This window comes from Haliaeetus leucocephalus, unplaced genomic scaffold (assembly GCF_000737465.1).
Source record: "Haliaeetus leucocephalus isolate CR32 unplaced genomic scaffold, Haliaeetus_leucocephalus-4.0 Scaffold317, whole genome shotgun sequence".
Taxonomy (NCBI): domain Eukaryota; kingdom Metazoa; phylum Chordata; class Aves; order Accipitriformes; family Accipitridae; genus Haliaeetus; species Haliaeetus leucocephalus.
In genome coordinates this window covers 7,787,539-7,813,790 of record NW_010972753.1, presented here as the reverse complement: position 1 = coordinate 7,813,790, position 26,252 = coordinate 7,787,539, and the positions used below count along the sequence as shown (strand labels likewise).

The 26,252-nt window shown below is 40.7% G+C and overlaps 1 protein-coding gene across 1 annotated transcript in view; it reads right to left on the bottom strand.

Annotated features, from left to right (window-relative positions):
* LANCL3 (LanC lantibiotic synthetase component C-like 3 (bacterial)) overlaps window positions 1–26,252 on the bottom strand; it is a 31,665-nt gene that overhangs the window by 4,698 nt on the left and 715 nt on the right. Inside the window, exon 2 of the mRNA XM_010571336.1 lies at window positions 85–208. Within this exon, the coding sequence (XP_010569638.1) occupies window positions 85–208 (124 nt within the window). The remainder of the gene's footprint in view (window positions 1–84; window positions 209–26,252) is intronic.

Sequence of the window (26,252 nt, the reverse complement as noted above, 5' to 3'; positions counted from 1 at the left end):
TTATGTATTTTATTTCTGAAGCATCCACTGGCTCAGCATCTACACACAGCATCACTTTCAAAGTAGTTGGTGTGTTTTACTCACCAAGATACTCTGTTCCATAGTAGGAATACATGAGTGGGAACGGTTTCCTCTTCTTCACTGCATACTGCTTTCCTGATTCTAGTATGGCCAGGCAAATTGATTTTATTTGTGCTGGGGTCAGCACCTAAACAGAAACATCAAACCAAACATCAAGTCTATTACAATAATTTTATTTTTTAGACATTTTTCAGGACTCTGCTTTTCTGCTAGTGTACAAGACAAAGTACTGCCTTTAATCTGCATGCTGTAATGTACATCATTATGAAGAGTTCCTTACATAAACCAGTAAATTTACATAATGTTTCTCAAAAGCAGAGTTTCATCCCCTCTCAGGAAAGTGAATGTCAAATCTTTAGCTGCACAGATGAGATGAAAAGATGCCCACTTAATGCTCCTGCCTTTCCTTCCCAGAGATCCATCAGTCTGATGGAAGCTGACAAAATGCACCAGGCAAGCTGCAGAACAACAGCCTCCAGACCGGAGGAAGAGACATCAGGAGAAGACAGAGGAAAACAGACCTAGAGAAGAAGTAAATGTTACAGGCTTTATTGGGAGATACCAAGCTAGACAGATTTTTCTGCAGACAAGACAAAAAAGAAGCAGCAAGGAAGAGGGTACTAAATTTTACTGAAAACCAATACTACATATGTGGGTGCAGAAACATCTTAGTAAAAGAATCAGGTCTTCTTACTTCAAGCAAATGCTAAGAAAAATGAAGTGCAAGACAGGTTTCCAAGAAGACACGCTAGCTATGTTTAGGGGACTTTACCATCATGAACAGGTCAACACTGCCTTTAATGCAGTCCTGAGAAATTACTAATGCCCTACTCTTAGTGGTGTCAAAAGTAAATAAGATTGACAAATCATGTATTTCACCAGACATTAACTTTTTCCAAGTGAGTGAGCTAAAGCATTCAGTGAGGAATCGGTTTTAACTACAGCTCTAATTATATGCAATTCACTGCAATTGTCAGCAATTTCATCTGTCAGCCACTTCTGTACATTACTGACCAATACCTAGGTTATCTAAATAATTTAGTTGAAGTAGTGTTTTAGGGGAAAGCCTGTATGGCAGCTGTACTTTGCAAAAATATATTTCAACTTATGAAAAGAGAACTGAGAAAGAAAAAAAGGCAAAATGAGGCAGAAAAAAGAAAAGAGCTGCAGAAATAGCCTTGATGAGATAAATAGTAATCCTAAAACTAACTGGAATATCAAGGTAATGTCTTTAAACTGTTTCTGAACACATTTGGTTTTGCTATTTTATATTATCATAGCATTTACAATTACTTCAAGTTAAAAAAATACTGTTATCATTAAGTATGTAGGCAACGTCTGTTATAAACTAAATTCTCTCAATTGGCATGTAAAAGATGCTATGGATAATTAATGTCACTTAAAACATAAATGAAAACTAATGGCTGAAAAATCTTGTTTGTCTACTTTACCTTGCTCCCTGATAACAAGGCATTTTATTACAGCTGCTCCAAATGACTATGATATTCGTACAACCTGGAGAACAACCTACTTCTGATCTTGATTAGTGTTCTTTAATGTTGCTGCAGTAGAAGTAAATAAGCCATTAACATCTGGAGACTTCATTCATTTCCACTCATTTTTAAATTAATTGGTTTAGCTTCACTGAATTTAAAGAAATGGTTTAAATCCTAAGCAAACGAGGAGATCAGAGACACAGTGAGACATACTGCATTCTCTCCAGAGCTCTCATTTTACCATCTTGCAGTTTGAGACCTAGTCCTCTGAAGTCTGTATTTTGTAAAAGGATTAGTAAGGTTAAAAAGAAATGTGAAGGATAAGATCTCCTAGTTGTAATTCTGGAAGGCACACTGGCTAGAAAAATCATAATCTGTTTATTTTCTGTATGTAATGGTTCCTTTACTTAATAAATCAACCGGCTTTCAATACAAACCGTGTTTTGCTAAGCTTATTTTTATGTTCAGCGCATTTAATTTTTAAATTTAATTTATGACTATTTTAAAATGCTGATTGTGTATTTTAAATGGATTTAAACTTCAACCCAAATCCAGCCTTGCACAACACTGCATAAAGAAGTATCAGCTAGCAAGAAATGCATTGTTCATGATTTTTTAGCATAAACTAAGTGTAAAAAGTCAAAAGCACTACGATTACTTAAGTGTATACACAGTATACCTTTTTGGCTGGCATAATGAAATATGCTAATGAATATCACCTCTTTTTCAGAATGCGAAAAAAGCCCACATGCAAAGGCAGATAAAAAATGACTATTTAAAATCATTATTAGAATGGATGATAGAAATCAATGGATCCTGACCCACTTCCACATTACCAAAGAAAACAGAAAAGAAAATAACCTGTATACCTTGAAAGCAACCTCCTCTCTGGCCACTCGGACTGACCTATATGCTTAAGGCAGATAGGAAATGTGTCCTAACTAATAGGTAAACAAGAACATTTTTGAGCTGACTCCAAATATCTCTTACCAAGTGCCTCAATCCAGAGTCATTGTAGGGCTGCTGCCTCTCTTTTTCCAAAACACTTAAATATGAAGGATTTGTATTTGCTCCTTATTCTAGGAGATGGTTGGCTGGAACAGGAGCCCTCACTTACCGTTGTTATTAGTGGCATTCCAAAGGTTGAATGATCAGAGATCACATTTAAGATCTCCATCAGCTTGCTACATTTTATTTCAACCAAATCTGTGTTAAAACCGCCTCGATTTCTTTCACTTTGACAAGAAATACAATCTGTGGCTAGTCTCTGTATGCTCCCTCATAGTGTCTTTAATAAAACAGATGAAAACTTATGACCAAAACAACAATCATAGAATACATTAATCATCATCACAGACGGCATAGCCATGGTTCTACAAAGTTCATTTTCATTTCAGTGTAGTTGCAATGCCTCCTTGCTCCTGGGAATTACTGAAGCAATATGTTTAATTAGGGACGGCAAAGAAATAGACTGATCATCCCAAAGGCTTTGAAAGGATAAATTGCATATTGATATCACATCCTCTGGTGAAAGCTGTCAGACGCTTTGATGAAGAATAAAGCCAATATGAGAATATGCTACCCAGAAAAAAATTTCATGCTTGAGATAGCTACATTTTTTGAGAAACTTCTTGAATGTCATTTAATATGAGCTGGCTACACAGTAGGTAAAATATTCTTTATCACGTCAGTACTTAGCCAAAAGACTACTGACACTAAGAGATACATTGCTGGTGGTTTAATATTTCAGCTAACTCTTTTTGTATTTTTAAAGACACCACAACCTATCCTATCACATTAGAAGCGTTCACTTTGGTCTCCTCACTAGGCCAAAGTTTGGAATACTTGCATTCCACATTTCCCCTGCAATTTCTGTATCAATTGGTCAGCGGAGCTCTTTATCTTCTGTTTTAAATCACTGTCCAGTAATGCCGTGTGCTGTTAAATAACTGTTCCACTCACACTGGTGACCGCTGCGTTCCCGTATACCTTTTACTTTAAGCACAATGCTTAAGCAGTACTATTAGTATTGGTACTGCTGCCTGTGCCTAGAAGCCCTACTTATAGTAAAAAAAAGCCATTGTGATTATTTCTAAAGTCTCTCCATTTTTCTCTTGTGCCACTGCAGACAATACGCCTTCTCCCATTAAGGCACTCCACAAATCTGTGAATTATTTAAGGCAGGTACTTTATTCAGTAAATCCCTGTTAAAAGTCAGCAAGGAAGTGCTATGTCTACAGCAATCACAGAACACCATCCTTTTTTGTTGTTAGCAGTCTTTCTCAACCTGAGATTGTTTAGTTGGAAGTATATAATTTCACAACTCCTTATAATCTACTAAGAGAGATTTCATAATATATTGGTTATGACAATGCTAGGCCCTAGATATGTGTTTCAAAAACTGTAGACAGAAATCTTGACCTTGAGGATTAGGCATAAAGAAGCAGGACTAGCTCTTCTTTGCTTCTGATTACAATAACACTTTCAACACTTCATCGTTCCTCCGAATGTTTGCTACAAGCCCCTTGGCTCATGATTTGCCTTTTGAAAACCACTGCTACATAAAACTGCATACTGTATTGAGTATACTTGAGCACTGTAAGCTTTTAATTCTTTTGAAAGATCTGTATTTATTTTCTTAGAGCTCTTTCCTGCATGTCAGTAACAGAAGGCATTACTGAATGCCAAGTATGATTATCTTTTTATAGATGCATCAGTACTTTTAGGAGGTAACGGGTACACTTACATCATTGTGGAAAAAGCCTTCTTCTGTGCATGTAAAAAAACTTTAAGATGCATCTAACACATCAAACCTCTCTCTGTCACACTTCTAAAAGCCATTTACATGAATTTGATCATACACTTCCTCTGATGCTGTAGAAAGTGTCAAAATAAGCTGAAAAAAAAGGATCAGTCTACAAATAACCTAACAGGAGCTTTGCCATTAGGCTCCTATGCTGGAAGCCCAGCAGAGGGAGCTTGTGAATTAGCTATAATACTCAAAAACGCTGTACAAAAAGATACACGTCTGTGTTCAGCAGGACAGCTGACTGAAGCAGAAAGATGCTGGAGCCAACTCGGTAATTTAATGATACCTTACTGCACTGTGTGATGTTTACATTCACTTCTTAAGCTTAATCTTTTTCTACCAAAGACAAGGGCTGGGATTGTTCAGGGACCTCTCCGTGCAATGTCATGGCCAGTTTTTTTTTCTTTCAGATGATGCTAACACCTGAAGCCACGGAAGAGTAGCAGGTACAAAGAGAGAGGGGTCTGCCTTCCCCTAGTGTTATTCCACTTTGACTGATGTACCTCTCCTGCAGCACAGTGGAAAACCCAGCCCTAAGTGCACATCTGTCTGCTTTCCTTACAAGCAGTGTTGAGTACGTCCTTCTTTAAAAAAAAAAAAAAAAAATTTTATATCTCCTGAAAACTTTGTTCAAGGAATCAGATTAGTTCCTGAAGTACTACTGATACTGTTGCTAACGCAGTATGTTTCATGCTGTAACAGCACCATAAATAGTACTTTCTGGAGAGTATACTTTCCCAAGTTTCTCATATTAATACAACTACATGACAGTATGTGTAGACTCAGAACAGCTACTAATAAGATTCTGTCAGTTCATTGGAAAATGGCACTTGACTGCAATCTTGAGTAAAACAGACTTCCCTGTAGATCCCACTGGTATTCCTTGTTTTTAACATGCAAATCTGGGGGTTTTTGAGGCCTGCTCTTTGCCTCAGCAGTGTGGAAACAGCAATGTCAGTCCTACCCTGTTTTCGCGGGTCACTAATCATGAGTCCAATCAGAAACAGACGGCGTTTATTCCTGATGAATCAGATTACTGGTAAAGAAGACAATAGAGCACTTTTGTTATTGCTAACAGAGTACAAAATTTCGACAGGTCTCACTTGCCAGGACTGTGTAGCACTAAACCCATGAAACTCTGCTGTTAAACCTGTCCTTTTTTTAAACCTGTCCCCTTGTTCAAGGGGAAAATTTCAGACACGGCTGCAAATGAAGTGTTGCAGGAAAGGATGGAGCACAACTGTTACTGTAGTAGGAGGCTGGCTGAGAGCAGCTGGTGTTACTGCACAGTTGGTCAAATGCAATGAGCACCTCTCTTTATTGTGTCTCAACTTAAACTGGAGAGTTTCAAGGAAAAAACAGCAATCAGCCTTTCTTCAAGCTCCCCCCATCCTGGGTCAATGAAGAGAGAGGTAAAACATGAGTTTCTCTGGTTACACTCTGTTCGTCTTTCCTATCTATCTCCCCCCCAATTAATGACAGGCCCCAATATCTCTCATACAGCTGCGCCAGGGTCTGACTGGATACAGCTATCTAGTTCTAATATAGTGGCTCTCCTACGTCTTCGGAAGGAAACAAGAGGTCCCCTTCTTCACTTGAAGAAAGTCGGGAAGCACAACTCCCTACTCTCTGCTGCTGGAGAACTGAAGCAGGAAGGATGTCAAGGAACAGATCTAAGAGGAGAGCAATTCAGATAACCAGGAGGTATCAGACTTAGGAGGTACCAGTCTGCCTCTTGAGAGCCTAGACACAGTTCAGCTGAATGTGGCTGGTCAACAGTGAAGACAGCAGGGAATTGCTCAGGACAAGTCCCATCATGGAAGAAGCGAGGTATCCTGGGAGTGACGGCTTTCAAATGGCAGCTACCTGCACCCCAGCTCCATGTTCTCTTCTGCCTAGTAGAGGGTTAGAGTTACCACAGAGCACAGAGAAATTTAATTTCAAGCATCTCCCCCTAGAACTGCACCCAAATTCAAGAGCATGAATTGAAAAGCATGTTTAAAAACAGTAAAAATATAAGATTTGCAAATTAACTGATAAACAAATCCGGCGCTGCTTGGAGAGGCTTTTCTACATTACAGAATTCTACCCCAAGTTTTTTCAACAAACAAGTAAAATTCTTCTTTTTTCCTTTATTATTAATATTCACCAGCCTTGTAACACATGGGTGGGCCATTCTGGGGGCACACACCCTGGGAACTGGCCAAAATGGATGTATCAGTGATCACCATTCTGCGATCCAAATCCTTGTTTGGAGCTCCTGCGTGTCATCCACTACTCCACCAGACATCAGGGCAGTTTATGACAGCTGCAAATGAGTCAGAGATTAGTGCTGCACGGATACTGCTTTCCTTCCATCTGTGCTCCCCACACAGGTAGGAGGAAGATTATTCATGTAAAAACTTCTTCATCAGTGGGAAAGCCTTTGACTCTGTTTAGTCTCAGTCAGAAAGTACATCAGTACACGAGTCCTGTAGTTAGCTTATGCCAAAACTGCAGCACAGAGCTGTCATTTCCTGATGGGAGAGCTATCCTTCTGCACTCTAGATACGTGTCCCTGACAATTCTGCGTTATGATGATAAACATCTTCCAAGCTGGACACCTTGCACCCTGGTTTTAGTAACAGGCAGCCCAGTGTGTTGTAGCTGTGCTGCCTCAGGATCCCATCCCATTTTTTACACTATTAAGCAAGGAACATCTGCTCTGCCTGTGTATTTTGGATCAGCTTACTTCCCCTTAACAGCGGGTCTGCTGATTTCATTCGAAGTGAATCCACACCTTCATCTGTTCCACAGACATCTCCTGCTGTAGCAAAGCTACCCCGGTGCTTGAACTGGTTGATGCATGGAACCTATGCAGAGGCATAAGAAGTACTAGCCATTCTTCCAGCTCCAGAGCACCAGGAAACAGGATTCATGAAACAGCCTTTGCAAAAGATAAAAAACTTTGTAACATGGATGAGAGAGCCTCCCCAAACATGCAGTAACCATGGCACTGCCTTTAGTCTGAACTCAAAAATGATGCAAGTCCAGTTTAGTTGGGCACCACCATTTGCCACCAGGAATTTAGGCAGACTGCTCCTTGGAAAAATGAATTTATAAGTGTTTGTACACATCTGCAGGTCAACATGAGACAGGCAGAACTTGATCTCGAGTCAGTCAGTAAAGGCTCATATTTTTCACAGGAAGCTGACCTAAGCTCAGAGTTCTACAAATGAAAATGGCAACTGTATCTAGAAACCAAAGTTGATAAACCATATTTTAAGATGTCCTGAAGGTCTCCAGAAAGAGCTGGACAATTCCATATCTTCATTCCTTTACTTCATCTGGAAAGGAGAGCACTCAGCGTCTGACAGGGCACCGATCCAATAAAATGTAATGTGTTTACTTGTGAGGAGTATAAATGTGCAAAGAGAAATGTTCATGCTAGGCCCTCTTAAGATTATGAATTGTACTGCTGCCAAGTTCATGAAGACATAGTTAATTCTGAAGGTGCCACTGAATACAGGAGTGAAATCAGGCCCTGGAAAGCACTGTTGTAAGGGGTAAGAGGAAACAAGGACACCTCTGGTTCATCACCAAAATTTAAGCTCTGAGAAACTTAGTCTAGTTTTCTACAGGAAACTGATAAAGTTCCTTCAAACTGATGTTTGGTTAGGAAAGATAAAGGGACAAGAGCACCGTGTACCACTTCATATACCCAGCTTAACAAAACCTCACTGCTGTAGTGCTCTCTCCGGCAAAGGCTACGTGCTTGGTGGCTGGCGAGCTCTCGTCTTCCTCGTCTGGGCTGGGAAGGGCCAGCTGGGTGCTACATTGCAAAAGGTGTCACAAAACAGAGACGGACTGGCGTAACTGGCCCTGGGAGAGAGGGAAAGGGTGTAAAGAGAGAGGGAGAGAGAGATAAAAGACTGAAAGAGCTCCTGGGCCCCGTAGGCTGTGTTAACTAGCTGTGTCTGAAGAGAATGGTATGCATCCAAATTCAGTGTGGTACTGGCCTGGAGAAAAGAGTCAGCAGTTTGAATACAGCCCATTTGGATGATTAAATGTTTTTTTACTGCACGCTTTACTGAGGCACCTCTCTGACCAAATTACTGCACAGGACCTGTATGGTCGCACAACCTTTTATCGATTTCCAGCTTATCGTAAGTACCTTTTTCATGCTGCAGTTGTATATATCATTAAAGCCTCACTTGCTTCAACAACAGTAATTATGTTGTTCATGTAAGATCACCAAAAAAGATGAATAAAACTAAAAGATTACACCGAAAGCAACTATATAATACAATAAATAAAAAGTCTAGGATGGGGACAGAGAAAGATTGATTGCTAGTTCCTTGACAATATCTCTAAGGATATTCATAGTTCAATTCCTCTTAAGTAATACTGTCATCTTAATCACTCAGAGTGATGGAGAAGAGCCTTTTCAGTCTCATGCAGTATTTCGTTTTTTCAATTTGTCAAAGTCATTTCACCTATTAGATCATTCATACTGCTTTTAATATCAAAGTCCTCATTGACCTGAATGGGTCTTGACTTCGGGGGTGTTACTCCTGGCAAGTACTATACAAGAAATGCTGGAAGTTTTACCAGTTGGCATAATATCTAACAAAGATATAAAAATGAAGTAATTTCATGACCCCCAAGAATGGAGTCCAATAATTCACTTAATAACCAGGTCGATAAACTCAGGTTTCTATGCCATGTAATTATTCTTGTAATTTCTTGTTATTCCATGTCTTGCCAATCACACCATGGGGCTGGCTCATAGTCTGTTGAGACCACTAATAATTTTGTCTGTGGTAGCCTTTAAAGCCACAGAAATATGGCTTACTTGACAGAGTAAAATGCTGACCTTGCTTGTGGAAGCTGAGTAGAGAAACCTAACAGATACAGCTAAGCAAACATCTAACTCTTCCAGGATTGATCCTACTCTCATTTTAGTCAGTTTGGAAGGAAGTGACTAGCAGATGCATTCTCACTCATTGCTCTACACCAATGTGGAGTGCGTGACTTATACAAAATAAAAATGTTTGGGTTTTTTCATCACTTTTTCTTCAATTCAAGGCTGTGTACACTCTATGTCTCTATTGAATAAAGCTGCATTTATAAGCAGTAGCTCTCCCTGGAACTCCTGTAAGAATTTTGCTTCATGTCAACAAATATTCTTAAGGAGATTGTTTCCTGTGACGAGCTGGGCAGTATATCATCTTCCTTATCTAAATCAAAGAGGATTAAAAATTTCAGTGGAGGTATGAGTCACCACTCCCCTACAGCTAGAATTCCAAATAATGGTTTATATTTTGTGTTGAGGCAGAGCTTTACACTCTTGCTGTAAAGCTTCTTTGCTACTGCAAACACCTTGTTTCAGGAACTAAAAACCTAGCAATAAAATGAAGGATTGTAGTTTATACACCCACCATCAAATTGTACTGAACAGAACAACCTGATCTCACTTGATATTCAGTTTAACAGGAATTCATTTGCCTTTCAAGCTGTTATGCTAGGTCATGGTTCACAGGTGCATATAGGGGACAGGTCAAATTTCCACTGTTTTCCAGGGGGAAATTTTTTCTGTCAGGACTACAGGTTTGGGCCTGGACTACACCTGTCAAAAATATTTCACCACTTTTCAACGAATCAAATATTACAATGTAAGCTATTGCACATCCATTTACTTATACATATGAAGTGGGTTGCTGGGTATCATAACTTATTTGTTCCTCCTTTTTTTGGCTCCCTCAGTGTTTTGTTTAGTGTTGTTCACATGGCTGCAACTCACAAAATATGCCGGGTACATCTGAAACACAGGAAGAGAGAGACTTCCTTCTATACGTTATTAGCAGCCTTATGGTTTTTTCCTCTTTATGTTAAAGATATTGAATTCCTCATCTTTCATCATCATCCAGTCCTCTTATCTTCCCCACGCAACAATTCCCAGTCTACCTTCAAATGCCTTTAGGCTTGTTTTCTGAGTGTTCAGACCTCCTCCCTGTCTACAAGTGAACATACGTCATTCACAGGCTTAATGAACTAAATAAGAAAACAGATATGCCTCCTCAAAACCTCACGGCAGAAGTGTCAGAACCAAAAAAAAAAAGATGGGGGAGGAGAGTGGCTGAGAGGAGAGATTGAGGCAAAGCATCCATTTCGCGCTCTTCTACGCAACCCCCGAATATTTCGCTCCCAACTCAGAATCAGTAGTACCAAATGCTAATGAATTCTGCTACAGAAAGTAGCATTTGGAAAACTATCCATAACAGACTTTACAGCTTGTTACTGTGCTAAACTTGCAGAGGTGAACTACAGAAGCACAGAAAACCAAAATACTATTCTTTTCTTCATCTGTTTCAAATTAAGGTTCAAGAAAGAGAACATGGTTGCTGGCAGTGTTAGAGGCTCCCAACCGCAATGCTTTCAATATTGTGTGTTTTTCCCCCATTTAAAACCAATAAAAGCTTGGTTTTACAACTTAAGATGCTACGTAGGAATGCATGGAATGCCCTGATGGTGGCTGTATAACACATGCACGGCTGTAACAGTTCAGTACCTTAAAGGAGTCCTTGACCTTCTCAAAATCTTACACTTACGGAAGGACCTAAACTATATGTGAAAATTTGCATAGTGCTGTGAACAGCTCAGTGAAAATCTCTGCTTAGTATATTACAGCACTGTGGAAAGCAAACAAAAAGTGTTAGGATGCATGAGGTAGTACTGAAATGGTTATTAAAAAGCTACTTTAGTAGTCATTGCTTTGTTCTTTCTTCCGATAATTCTCCAGGTCTGTTCTCCCATATCAAAATAAAATTTAAAAAAAAATCAAGCAGAAACAGATATTTTAGAGACAAGTAAGATATTCTCCTAAGAAGTGAAGCTAAAAAGACCGCAACATTTCTTTTCTGGATAGGAGGTAATTAATGTGATAAAGAACACAAAAAGTTATTCGATCTTGTAATGTAAGAACAAAATGCTAGCTTATGAAAAGCAGCAAGTTTAAAGACGAAATATCTCTCTGCTCACCCAAGACTCAAGTAAGCTAGGGAATGTGTTTCTGCAAAATTTAGCTGAGTCCACTCGCACTGTGGAATTTTAACAAACCAACTGAACCTCTCTATAATTAAGGTGAGAATTTTTTAAAAAGATTTTTCGGTTAACTGCCAGAAGTGCCGCACCAATCCAATTGAATTAAATTACAGCTCTTCAGAGCCTGTGTTTTTTAAATAAGTATTTTATCACCTTTCAACTCATCAAATATTACACTGTAAGAACATTTACTCCTGACAGATGTTGCAAGGCCAAGTCATACAATCAACTCCCAGAACTCAGCCCACCAATTCTGGAAGAAAGGTAAACCCTTGTACTTCAGAGCATAAAGCCAGTCCTTAAAAAATGCAGGTTAGGCATGTTACAGACAACACATTTCAAAATTACCTTCCACAGACATTTGTGCAGCTACTCTGAGTCATCTGGTACTGGTACAAGATGTTTAATTAGATGGAGCATTGGAAACAAATCCTAAAGAAGAAAGATTTGTTTGTACTACTGTGCTCCTCACTGCAAGAGAGTGGAAGCGTTCAACACTTTGGACAAGGTCCATGTTGTGCTGTGTGTAACACAGTTTGAAAATCGTTACTCAAAGCTGTTCTGCAGTTAGTGTGCCTCTGCTGTGCAGGAACAGTTTCCTTCCGTGCTTACACTTTGGGTGACAAAGAAACAGAGTGACTTTGGAGCCTGGAGTTTGGGGCACCTCCCTCCAGGCTCTGCTATGAAGAACATTTGAGTATTTTATATAAGTAATTTCAATCAGAGCTGCAATAAGAGAGACTTGCTCTAGCCATCAGCTCACTCAGCTTAGAGGCATCAGCTTAAATTCTTGCACTGCGCCAGAAAAAGAAGGGATGTGAATTTGAATTACCAGGTTAGTGATGAAATCTCAAGGTTACTGCATTATAGAAAGGAAGAGACTATGACCCCCATTTGGACCGTGATTTGCTCAGAGCCCAATTTGGTCTTAAAACCTGTAAGAGTGACGAGAGGTGAACACATTCTGCCCCTGCTAATGGGAAAAGACATGATGCTTAGTTTGCTTTTACTCCACAGCAGGCCAGACCCTGCCTGGGGCTCTGCAAGAAAAGCACCTCCAGCAATCTGGGAGAGACTGCAACAGGGAGAGAGGTGGGACATGGTCCCCAGCTGCAGCTTTACAGCCTCCTTTGGAGGAGGTAGAGATGAGGTACAGCAGGTGAGATGGAGTGCAAACTGCTGCTACTGTGGAAAGGCAACTGGAAGGAGTTGCATAAACACCATGGAGAAAAGAGAGCTCTCTAAATCTATACCAGAGCTCCATGGATGGTGAGTGATGCAGCTGTTGGCTTATAAATTTTGGCGTGGCTTATATGTCCCACAACACACCGCTCCCAGGATTTGCACGCCTATCAAAAGATGCCCAGAAGACTTCAAGGGCATAAACTAGGTGCCTTGGACATTTAGGCATATCCAACCTTAGTCACCAGCAGGGGAAAGTTCTGACAACAAAACTTTTGGGTCTTGGCACCCACAGTGGGTTTTAGGCAATGGAAAGGCCTGAAGAATCATAGAGAGTGAACCCATAATACCTCTGTTGGGCGGAACAGCTGCGTAGGCAGCCCAAAATTTCATTGACCTTTTGGATACCATGTTGTGTTAACCTCTGTCAGGACTGGTTATGACTTTTCATTTATATTAGCTGTTCATTCCCATGCAGAATAAATGCAAAGAAACATAACCTTAATTTACATTAAAGTAAGCGTAGAACTCTGATGTGCTATCATGTTACATCCAGATGTACAAGCAGTGATGCAGCACACGTGCAGACAATATGCTGACACTCATGTGAACTGAGTACACAAGTAACTCAGGTCCTGTCATGTTCGTCTTAATTGAATCTTGGTTTCTTCCCAGCATACAGGGTAAGATTTATAGATAATTCTCCCCAGATACATGTGCTTGTACTGCTAAAAATAAACCTTGTTTTAGCTCATTTTTTAATCTCTTGAGCTGTTTTCATACTTTTCCTCTGCCTCTGTATGGTATCTGGCACTTGTCTCAGTTTAAAAGCCAAAGCAAGTCTTATCTAGTGAGCTGCCTCTTCTGGATCATTAATGAGGATAATAAATATGGCTGGTTCCTATATCAGTCCTTCATTAGTAGTTACGATTAGCTTGCTTGTGGTCTTTCAGCCAATTCCAAATTTACAATGTCCCCATCCAAGCCAGCATGAATTAAGTTTTCAAGGAAGATTATCTTTGACACTGCATCAAAAGCCCTATTCAAATGTAAACAGGGTATTGGCTACTGCTCTTTCATCAGCCACTAATTTTATAATTCTGTTATTTACAACAAGTGATCTTGTTTGTCTCGCAAGACTTCTTTATTCTTCTAAGTCATGCTGCTTTATATGCATAGTTCTGTTATGCAGATATTTATGAGGCATGTGACATCTAGAAGTATGTCTAAATATTTGCTGCTGAGGAACAATGTGGCTACCTACGAAATTAGTTAAATGAGGTAAATGACACAACAGCAGCATTCACAGGCTAACAGAAGCATAAATTAGTCACTTTAAAGTAGCACCAGCATTGCTTTCAAGCAAAGGTAATTCTGGAGAACTCCATGCTGGCATCATGCCACTTCTACTTTGCGTGATGATCTGCAATTTGTGCCATGCCAATAAGCCACTGAATAGAAATATCAACTTAAGCTACGAGAAGAATGCTGACAACGTAATGCAGGAAAACCAGATGAAGGTGATCGAGTCCTCTGAGTCATCTGAATTTTCCCCTACTCTTAGACTGTGGTAGCAGTCTGACGTAGTAAAAATCCTGACGATCTGTACGTGGCTCCCAGATCCTCCCAGGCACATCGACAAAGACAGTTCTGAAGCAAAAGACAGTAACAAAAGAGTTTCCAGTGGCATACAGTGCCGTTAGCATTGCCTGCAAATACGCCCACAATTCCAAATACAATTCAAGTCATACTTCAGTTACAGACAGTCACTTATAATTCAATACTGCCACATTTCAAGGGCAGAGTAAGAGTCATGGGATTAGTTTGAGGAAGTGTGGCATACTGCGCTCTTTAAAATGTAGCTTACTTGGTAAATAATGGGATCACCATCTGTACTTTCCTCCTGGTGAAAAGATTGCCATTTGGTACTATAATAAAATTAGGAAAGTGTTATCAATCTTCCCTTTGCACTACTTATTCTCAGTTGTGACTGTATAAACCAAGCATGCTTTGGGAAAAAGAGACTGCTGTGCCCAAAGGCGCAGTTCAGATTACTCTAAAAGAGTTCAAACTTCACACAGAAAGGAGGAAGAGGAGCAAGAACCATGAGACAAATCATACCACCACCACCACCAGTAAACAAACATCCACTACACTTAGCCATTACCTTGCATTTGAAGATCTCAAAGTGCTGTATAATTAACTAACAGGGACTACTATTACCTCATGCTACAGATTACACTGTGTTGTCGCTGCCCTGGGAGCACTCAATGCCATGCTTCTCTTTTGCTGGATTTGTCATTTTACACAACTGTCCTCTGCAGCTCTACAGGAGTGGCCTGGTTTTGGGGAAAGAGGCAAATGGAGCAGGAACGACTGCAATTTATGGGAGTCACATTTAATTTTTCTGGCCCTCCATGGGTGCTTTTTATGTATTAACTCAGTGATTGTTCAGTCTGGAGAAGAGAAGGCTCAGGGGAGATTTTATCAGCGTGTATAAACACCTGATGGGAGACAGCAGAGAAGAGGGAGCCAGGCTCTTCTCAGCAATGCCCAGTGACAGAAAATTCTACTTAAAGAGAAAGTTTTTTTACTGTGAGGGTGGCCCAACAGGAACAGGATGCCCAGGGAGGTCACAGAGTGGAGATATTCAAAACCAAGTGGACACAGCACCGAGCAATCTGCTTTTGCGGACCCCGCTCTGAGCAGGGGGCTGGACCAGAAGTTCTCCAGAGGTGACCTCCAGCCTTGGCCATGCTTTGACTGTACGACTGAACCAAATCCAAACGTAAGTGCATATGTCGATACACTGTTCAGACAGATGGTGTGGATTTTACTCCTCTAGAGGTCTTTAGGTTCAACTCTTGATTTTGACTCAGCTTACCTGTGTGGTTTTTTAAAAATTTACCTCACAATATTTGTTTTACCAAAATAAGCTAGCAGTCCCATACTGCTTAGAGAACAAAATCAAAATAGGACTGTCCTAGTTTTGGCTGGGATAGAGTTAATTTTCTTTCTAGTAGCTGGTGTAGTGCTATGTCCTGGATTCAGCATGAGAAGAATGTTGATAACACACGGATGTTTTCAGTTATTGCCAAGTAATGTTTAGTGTAAAGTCAAGGATTTTTCAGCTTCTGATGCCCAGCCAGCGAGAAAGCTGGAGGGGCACAAGAAGCTGGGAGGGGACACAGCCAGGGCAGCTGACCCAAACTGGCCAAAGGGGTATTCCATACCATGGGATGTCATGCCCAGTATATAAACTGGGGGGAGTGGGGGCGGGGGGATCACCGCTCGGGGACTAACTGGGCACCAGCAGCGAGTGGCAAGCAATTGCACTGTGCATCGCTTGTTTTGTATATTCCAATCCTTTTATTATTATTGTCATTTTATTATTGTTATCATTATCATTATTAGTTTCTTCCTTTCTGTTCCATTAAACTGTTCTTATCTCAACCCTCGAGCTCTACCTTTTTCCTTTTGATTCTCTCCCCCGTGCCACTGGGGGGGGGGGAATAAGTGAGCAGCTGCGTGGTGCTTAGTTGCTGGCTGGGGTTAAACCATGACAAGGACAAATGTATTCATACTATAACTCTGTCTACATTTTGTCTTCTGGATGTGCAGCAGCTATATATGCATTATTCCCAGGTATTTTTGCTGGCATAATAAAAAATGTGTATGTATGAAAACGGCAGCCTGGCATAAGAAAGCTCATGATTGATTCAGCTCTGCAAGACCAAGAACAAACAAATCAATATTTATTTAAAGAAGCTGAAGAAGTTTGTTTTGCTGTTCTACTATTAAGAGTTTTCCCTGAGTTCATATTTGTCCAACTTATGTCTGATTAAATTTAAACAGTTACGTGTGGAATGTGTATCTTGGGGTCCATTGCTATTATAACTGTAATTTTGACTAATTAATCACTGGCTTGGCCTTAGAAAACTGAAACAATTAAGTATAACATTAGTCATTTCACAGATGGCAAGTAGAAATTTCTAGAGATCAGGAGTTAGCTTTACAAAGGGATGAAAAACCTTAGTGAAAATGGCACGCTTAAAGTCCTATGAACATCTATGGCAAGGCTGATGCTTCCAACCCCTGCCTGCAATTTACTGCAAGACAATCTTTGCTTTTGTTAGGACAGTTCTCGTAGGCCAAACCCCCCACATTTGGTGATGGTGGATGAAGCTATAAGAAACTTCTACAAAAATAAAAGGATAGATTTCCATTGACTCATGCTGCTGGTGAATGCAAGAATACATAAAATGGCCCTCACTGAAGGTGACAGAACTAGGGAGAGAGACAACACCAAGCTTTATCTTTACATTAGCAACAAAAGTAAATCACAAGAACAGACTAAGTTTAACCTCCAGACACTTCTTCAGATTTCACTTATTCCTTGATTTCTAATGTGGACAAAATAATTGACTTAATATGGTCCTCTCAAATCTATTGTTCCAACTGTACTTCCACAAAGGAACCCTATCACTTCACAGATGTCCCCTGAATATACAATGGCACGTCTGGTGTTACAACATAGAATAACATATTCCCAGTTTTATTCAGGGAACAAAGGAAAGGAGATTCTTTAGTTGGCATTAATGAAACAAAGCTCCTTCAGTTGAAGAAGCTTCTCATTTTGTGTACCACAGCACAGCTTCTGCGATTCAATGATTGTCTTTGTATGACCCCTACCTACTTCACTTGTTCAGAGGCTTTTCCTAATGAATACCTGTCCATGTAGCAGTGGCCCATTAAAAGACTGCTGGATAACAGCAGGTCATGAGCTGATGTGAGTCAGTGTCACATGGGTGTGAGATGCAAACACCTTACTGAGCTGTATAAATAGAAACAAGACCTGGAAGAAACACAAAGTTATCTCTCTGCTCAATTAGAAAAGCCTGTGCTAGAATCGTATGTCCAACTTATGGCACTCTACAGGAAAGGCTGGAGAGAGTCTGGCGGAGCGTAATGGGAACAACTAGAGATGTAGAAAACATGACACACATGGGAAGATTGGAAGGATTAGGATTGTTTGTTTACAACAAGAAAAGATTAAGGGCAGAAACTATAACAGTCTTGAAACATATGAAGAGCTTCTGTAAAGAGGAACAGAATTTCTCACTATTTCTCAATGGACAGGGCAAGGAGTATCAGGCTTAAATTACAGCAAGATTCAGATCAGTCATTAAGCTAGACTTTCTAATAGGGAAGTGTCTCAGACAGCCAAGGCAGACTGCAGATCCTCCGTCAGTGGGTGGTAGGAAGAGCAGGTTAGAGAGAGACTGCCAGGGATGACACAGGCACAGGCACACCTGCCTGGGGGCTAGACCGTAGCCTGAATTACCTCTAAAGGTCCCTACCAGTTCTTTGATTCTGGTAGGGATATCACCTGGTTGTCAGGACTGAGTGGACAAACTGCAGAACACTGCCGGTATGGAGCATACAATACCCACCATTTTCCAGTTCTGCACTCACCCACCAGTGGAGAGTTGCTTTGTCCTGTGCAGCTTCTAGCCCCAGGCCCACACTTAAGAGCAGCTTCCATTTCCTTGACAATGAAATCTACATTTGACCAGTACATCCCCAGCTTACAATGGTCAATTACATTAACGTTGTACCAATGAGGGAATAGAAGTATTCTGTGAAGAAAAAGATTAGCCACACAAAATAACTAAATGCCTTGGACAGCTAGAAGGTGTATTTATCTGCCGCATTTCCCCCTCCTCCAGTTATTCAGTGCTATCTGACATCCATTCCATCTCACTCATGATCCACTGTTCTTCAACAAGAGATATTAAGCCATTAAAATGAGGAATTCATTTGATTTGCTGCAAAAACAGATTTATGGCTCTGCTCTCAGACATCAAAATATACCAAGCTGAGAAACACCAAATGACTCAGCAACAGCTTGGACTGCTATTAAGATACTTCTTGATCATGTTTGCCTAAAGTGAAATAACTATTTCAATTATTTTGCCTTGCTACTCCTAGAAATATTAATCAGCTCACTAACTATCACTTGAAAATAATCCTACAACATAGATAAGAAATAATTGTTTTTGACTGGGTATTTTCATTGAGCCCTATTGTAATGGAGTGGACAGAAGGTTATGCAACATCACTCAGTGCTTAATATCATGCTTGTCAGTGGTCAAAGAACTGCATGACAGACACAGATAAAGAGGCATTTTGATACACTGTCTTATTAAAAATGGTGACCTGATTGCATATATTGAATTCTGATTTTTTAAAAAGGGGGTGAAATAGAGAAGTTGGCTGACAAACAAAACTACCATTTACAGCAAATGCCTTGCACCATGCTGTGATGGGATGCTCCTGCAGCAGCAGAGCAGGACCATGGGACTTTTACCCATTTTAATTGCCTCCCTGATCCTCTCTACAGAGCCACCTCTACAGCTTGAAGGCGAGGCTCAAGACAGCAGTTTACTGTCTGAGTAAACTGCTCTGCAGTCTTTATACAGCCTGTCAATAGGGTGGTAGGTTGATTTTAAGACTGTTCAGCTGAATTAACAGAGAGAAGTAGGGTCTATTGATTTAATGGAGGAGAGAGGAAAGAAGAGGATGATTTCTATATTTGGTCCCTGCTAGTTGTGGTGCATAGCTGTGCTATGATTTACGTACCAAGTCTAATGTTCTAACGATGTATATTAAATGACTATGGAGAAACTTAAGGCTTAATTTTATCCCTCCATTTCAGTGCTGTAAAGTGCTGAGGATGTTATACTTTCATTGGTAATTGTTGTTAGCCTCGTGCTCTTTTCTTCCTGTCAGGAGCAGCTCAGTCTTTCACATTTCTGCTTCTTTAGCCTGTTCCAAAGTAAGGTTTACTAACAGCATTACCATTTAGGTTACATACTAATTTATAGTATTATATGCATGTAATAGGAAACTGTCAGTGTCAAAAGAAGTACGGCAATGTTCATGAAAATGCCCATATTTGCTTCTAGACATCAAGTAGTTACCTCAGTTATTCCTTAGAGAAAGAAAATATGGAATATAAGACATAATGTTGTGCTCTGCATTTGCAAGCACTGAATGTGATGACAGCTATTTTTGTAAGTGTATGAGCCTATGCAAAGAGAATACAGTGACAGAAGAGTGACAAACAAAAACCAAGCAGACAAAAATAGTAATTTTCCTCAACGAAAGGTAGTTTACTCCTCTGACCACTCCCTCACCCATCTTCTCCCTGTCTCTACTCTTCTGTTGAACTTCTATCTTCTTCTAAATTGAATACATTAGCCATCAGATCCACACCAGTTTGCCAGAAAACCTGATTTTCATTTTAAATCTCCCCTGCTCCAGGGTCTAAGTTATTTCTTTCCTTTTCTCCTTCATCTTTGAATTCTGCCACCCCTCTGCAGCGTTCCATTTTTATATTTTTGCTGGTTACTTATTCTTTTGCTTTTTTATTGGTTCTTTCTTCCTCCTCTCTGTTCAGCCTCCACCAAATGCCTTTCTTCTCTATGCCTGCCTGTTTCTCTGCCTCCACACACTCCACCATATATGCACATTCTACACATGCACTCTTTCATTCTGCTATGTCACCCAGTGTTAACTGTGAGTTAACACAGTTAACTGTGGCTTTTGGTCCTTTGTGAGAACTGTGCCAAAAAATCACTATTATTAGCCTTTGTCATGGAGGAAAACATAAATGTCAAATATAGCCACCTGTAGAAACACGGTACTGTAATAAAGTTCTTTGATGTATGTATAAAGTATAACACACAAAAATCTGAAAACCTAAGGCAATAGATTTAAGAAACTCCTTGCACTGTGCCACCAAACTGACCACAAGTAACTGATGTTGTGAAGAAGAGTAGCTTCCACCCAAGCCCTGCACCTCTCTGCTGGAGAGATTCCCTGCTTCTCTGCTTCAAATGCCCTGACAGCTCTGGATGCTTCCAGAGATTCAGTCACCAGATACGCTCCACAGGTCCAAAGAACTGCTCAGCACCTTTTCCACAAAAAGCCCTCCTTCTGATTCCTGCATTTTGTTCCGCAGCTCTCATCTTCAAGCCTGGGGCAGCACACTCTGCTCTGCAGAGTACAAAGACCTCTGCTTCTAGCTAGGCGCTGTGGTGATGATGAGGAAGATGACTGAACTGACAAGGTTTAAGAGTTAACTTCCAGTATGTGAAATGTAAAGGAGTTAGAAGAAGGACAGGAAAGTAGAGATCTATCTGGATACAAGAGACGCCTCTGGATAAACACATTTCTTTTTTTTTTTTTTTTTAATTTTTGTTAAAAACTGGTATTATAACATCAGTATTACTGCTTGGGCTGCTTTTTCAGCAAAAAGATGCTTCTGCATAGGGAAACATTCTTCCAACAGCACAAAGCGGTACAGAAATATGACACTGCTTTTGTACAAAACTGTCTTTTTAGAAGACGATGGCAGATTAATACCACTCTTCAGCTATAAGCGGTTGAAATCTGTATTTCTGCAACAGAATATATAATGCATGTAGCTAAACTTGTGTCAATCAAACCTCCAGTCCTGGCAGGATTCACACCAAACCCTCTGTACCACAGTGCTTTTTTACTGGCTGTTAAATAGTACACTTGAAATTCAACACTTTCAACCCCAAATTTTCTACTTTAACTCTACAACTGGATATTCAGTGTCCACTATGTTGAACTGAATCCAGGTGGCCATTTTCAAGATGTCACCATCTCAGAATTTGAAGGCTGTTTAAAATAAAAAAAGATTCGTGCTGCCCTGCTGAAGGGAAACAGAGAAAATCTGAAATGTAGACCCAAACTATTTCAGAATGCTTTCTAAAAAAATCTGGATGCAAATAATTCCCGTTGTTTCACTGTTTACTTTAGAAAACTCCTATTTTCAACTCCTGGTTTAAATTCATCAATTTAAGCAAATTAATGCAAAATCTAGCCCCTGTGTGTGGTTTGGGAAATCATGGCTAGAGGAATGTACATTTAAAAGAGGCAGGCTAGGATCAAAAGCTTTTTATCTTTACTGTTATCTCATTTTAATCCTCTGTGGCAAAAAACGACATCCTGGCTGCGTAGTGGCCTGTGTAAAATGAAATAATGAAATCAGTACAGCTCCAGCTAGCACCACGCTATTTGACATTTCAACCACCGTAATGTTTCAGATAAGCTGGCAAATTCTTCCACAGAGAGAAAGGACTTCAATGGGCACAGAGAAGGAATGAAATCTCACCTCAAAGGACAACGCTTCCCTTTCAGGCACAGGTGAGATTAAAAGTCTTAACATGGGGACTCTGCGCTACAGCACTTGGAGGTACATCTCTTCTGTGGGTATTTTGCAGATCTCCCTTTCTAAGATCAGTCCATCAAGTGTCTTTCATAAACACTATGTTCAGCATTGATACATTTCCACTCCACTTTAAAGAGCTGCAAATTAACATGTTCTAGGCAGCATTCAGGAAGCTCCTTCCTCTCACACTTTCTGAATTTTTTTCTAAGAGATTGAAAAAAAACCACCAAAAAATGTGGAGCAAAGTAACTTACAATAGTCTTTAAACACTGGCTGGAGGGAAGACTCTAAGGAACAAGTAATAGCATCTAGAGTTGTCTGAGGAGTTGAAACAATGTTAAGTGTTCATTCATTTGTATCTTCTCTCCCAAAATATTATGAAATACACTGGCTGGACCTATCCGGTCCCATGCACTGCACATCAGTCTGTTCCACTGTCTTTTAAAGCCAGTCCTGCCTCACACTTCCCTTGCTGTGGCACCCAGGTCCCCGACATCGCACAGTAGTGCTATTTTTGTTTTCCACGCACGAGGTGAAGTTGGTCAGCTTGATTTGCAGTCTTGGGAGGTCCAAGAGAAAAGAGACTCTGGTGATAGACAGCAGCCAGGATAAGTACAGTTTTTAGCAGAGCCCTACACTTAACGGAGTCGTGCTAGAAAGACCATTGCCCCTTCTGGGCATCCCATAACAGAATAACATCAGAATTGTGCCCTCCCTGTGACGGGACAACAACCTCATAAACACACCAAATCATGACATCGCATTTGTTGGAAAGGGAAATTGAGATGCCCCTCTGCCACAGAGACAGAAAGCTTAACCGTACAGTGGCATGAAAGAGCTTAAGGTCTCTGCAGGCTGTCAAGACTCACCCCAGTGCCTCAGCCCACAAGGGAACTGGTTTGGCCGTGTTGCTGGCATAGTGTGCTGGTTCAGTTTGTCACCACTGCAACAGCAGGCAAGGGTCTCTTACGGTGTCCCCAGTGTCTTTCAAAACTACAGTCTCTAATGAAACCACAGCATCAGGCAGTCATGCAAAATGCTGTCCTGCCTTCTACATGGTACACTGCTACCTGTCGCTGTCTTTCCTGCTGCAACCCAGAGCTAGTGGAAGTCAGTCAAGCCCATCAGCTCAGTCAGTTATTAAAAGCAAACCTGAGCTGTGCTAAAAGGCGGTAACAACTTAGCAGATGGTGATGCAAGAAGCCACTTGAACTTCTGTACCTTTTCCTCTGTCATCTGACGGTTACACTGCCAGAAGGAAGTGCAACTACCAAGACACACCATGCTCCATCAACCACGAAATGAGACAGAAACATCACTGAGAAAAAATGAGCAGAGGATAAAATGCCATCTGAACAGAGGGATGGGACCACCATTTTAATGGTGTCTTACTACTGCTGTTTGTACAAGCAAATAGAGACTGAGTGAAGAGAATTAAAAGCAGGACTGACAGATTTCTCCAGGAACACATAATGAACCAACACTACAAGCATCAGGAAAAGAGGTAGCCAAAGAAGACAGAACAGAAACAAAATTTCCCCCGAACAGTGAAAACACAGCAGTTAAGGACAGCTAAAGCACATACACCTTATTTATATGTACCTTATACAAATGACACATCGTTTCTGCCAAAACAGTATTTTACCCATCTCTGCCTGGGAAGCAGCGACTACAGTGTAATGGAAATTAAAGAAAGGATGAAAACAAACATCTTTTCTAATGCACAATGCATCATTAAAGTCAGACCCTGTTAAGCGTTGACTGTTGAAGTAATCCTTACTCATGCAAAGACTCTCAATTAATTCATCAGGGAAAAATGCTGCAATAGCCTAAAACTCTGAAAACCAGCTGAATGCAAATGACTTCTTCACATGAGGTCAATGTTGTTCAACCGACTGGATCCTTCAGGACTGTCCACTAACTTTCTGAAGAATATGTGAAGCTTTAAAGCACCGAGACTCTTCAGCAAGAAACTGAAGCATCAGGGCACAGCAGCTGAGCTAAACTGGTGTTTACTGAAATAAAGCAGTCTCCTTCCTTCCCTGCTCGGAAAAGACAAAAACCAAACGTAAACCATAAATTGTAAAATTTGGTCAAAAAGCCTTTCTTCAAAGGCTTCTTGTATATAGGTCACCATTTGACTTCTTCAGAGGAAAAAACAACCATACGGGCAGCAGCGGCTCTATTTCAATGCAAGGAATGGATTTCACTTTGTGCTGGAAATGTTTGTACAGCGTCCTCAAAAAAAGAACGTGGGAAACAAGAAAATATGCTGCAATGAGCCATGTAAGGCTGTGCACAATCAAATTACAGGAGGTAGCATTTTCCAGTGGTTTGAATCACAAGACGTTGCTTCTATTCTGGGATGTACCTGGCTTCCCGTTTGTTTGACCTTGGGTAATATATGACATACACTCTCTCTGGGCATCCCTTTCTTCACTTGTAAAAAGATGCAGGGTCTAGTCTGGCAATGTACGAATTACAGCAATTCTGTATTAGGATGGGAACATTTGTCAAAAGACCCAATTTTGCTCAAGCATGAGTACACATAGACTAGAAATCATTATAATTTTCCTCATCAAGGAGCAAAATATTTTAATTAAAAGTTTTAGGTTTTGCTAAAATTTAAAATTAATGTTGGTTTTATTAATACTTAACAGTTTAGATTATTTTGATTTATTTCTTGCACTATAGATTTAAAATTACAATGTGGTGACAGAATAAATAATACTACAGAAGGATGTTAGCCTACCGATTAAAACATCAGCAAGGGGACACAGAGTATCTTTTATTGGCAAAATAAATCCCTCTATGACTGTACTTAACCCACCTGCTAAATGGATTCCACAATAACTGCATACCTGTGCTCATCTGTGGGGATGTTTAACTCTTTACAGCGACATAAGGTATAATTTTTCAGCAAGCAAGCAAACAGAGAGGAGAGCTTTCCCCTTCCTCATGGTGCCCGTCAGAGGTGATTGCACCTAGTCCCCAAACTGTTCAGCGATTGCTCTCAAGGACGTCAGACAAATGGATGAAGGAATTAAACGAAGCAGGAGAGTCCAGGGTGCCACCTCATTCAGCTGGTATGTCACGACACCATCATAGGCACTGACAGGGGTACTAGACACACTCTCCCAGTGCAAACTGAATTAATAGGCATGGTTATTCCTTTGTGAGGAACCATCCCCGCAGCCTGGCACTGCTGCACAGACTGTGATGCGTCTACAAAACTTTCCTCTCACAGAAAATGCTGTCAGAATGAAAAGTTTGGTTATGTTATGGTTATAAATAACATAACCATTACTATGGTTAAGATTGTCAGACAATCCTATGTGAAGAAACAGCACGTATGGTACGCTACTTTAAATGCTTAGTGCTGTAAGAATTTTTGTTCAAGGCGATCAAAACATTCAACTGACTTAACATTGTTGTTTCCTTCTCTGGATACCCTGGAGCCTCCCGAGTCCTCCATTAAATGAACTTCCTTGGACTCTGATTGCAGTGACTGGTATTGGATGGGGCAGAGCCACTTGGTTTTACATCATTTATTTACTTGTAATAGTTGCTTCCTCTTGCAGGAGGAAAGCAAGCCAGAAGCCTATGAACTTGCAAATCAGTGATTAACAGAGGAAACACAGATTGGACCTGACAAGAGGACAGGAACAAAAATCTAACAAATGCCTGCTCAGACACTGCACTGACCACTTAGTAACAAACACCACAGCAAACAGAATCAGTTGCATTAATTCTTACGCTGTAGTCAGTGGAAGCTCTGAATTGTCAGCGCTGACAATGACAATATCCTAGGGTAATGTCCCGACTACGGAAACCAACAGTACACTGAACCATCATCACATCTCAAGCTTCCAGAAAAAAAACAGCTCCCGTTCATGAAAAGCACCAAAACTCGTGGCCAGATTTCCAAAAGACCACCAGCTTTTCTGTATGCTGGGGTTAGCAAGACCAAGTGCCTCTGAAAAATCTTGCTTGCAAATTCTGGCACAGCACCACTTATCATTATAAGGTTCCTTGCTCTGTTTTGCCCAACACTATTCCTTTTTCCCACCCGCTTCATTTTACTGAAATATTCTTGAAAAGCCCGGGGTGTCTCCTGCCAAATAATTCACCACCTGGCAACCAACAGCGGATGCTCTCGGCGTGCCCGGGGAGCGACCCGCAGCGGGATGCGGGGCCCTGTTCCCGGCGGCGGGACCGCATCCCGCACGCCCTGTGCCCCCGCACTCCCTCTTCCAAAAGACGCATCTTTGAGTTCAGGGGAGGAGCGCTGCGGAGAAACAGCTACGAGAGAAACAGAGAAGAAAAAAACACACAC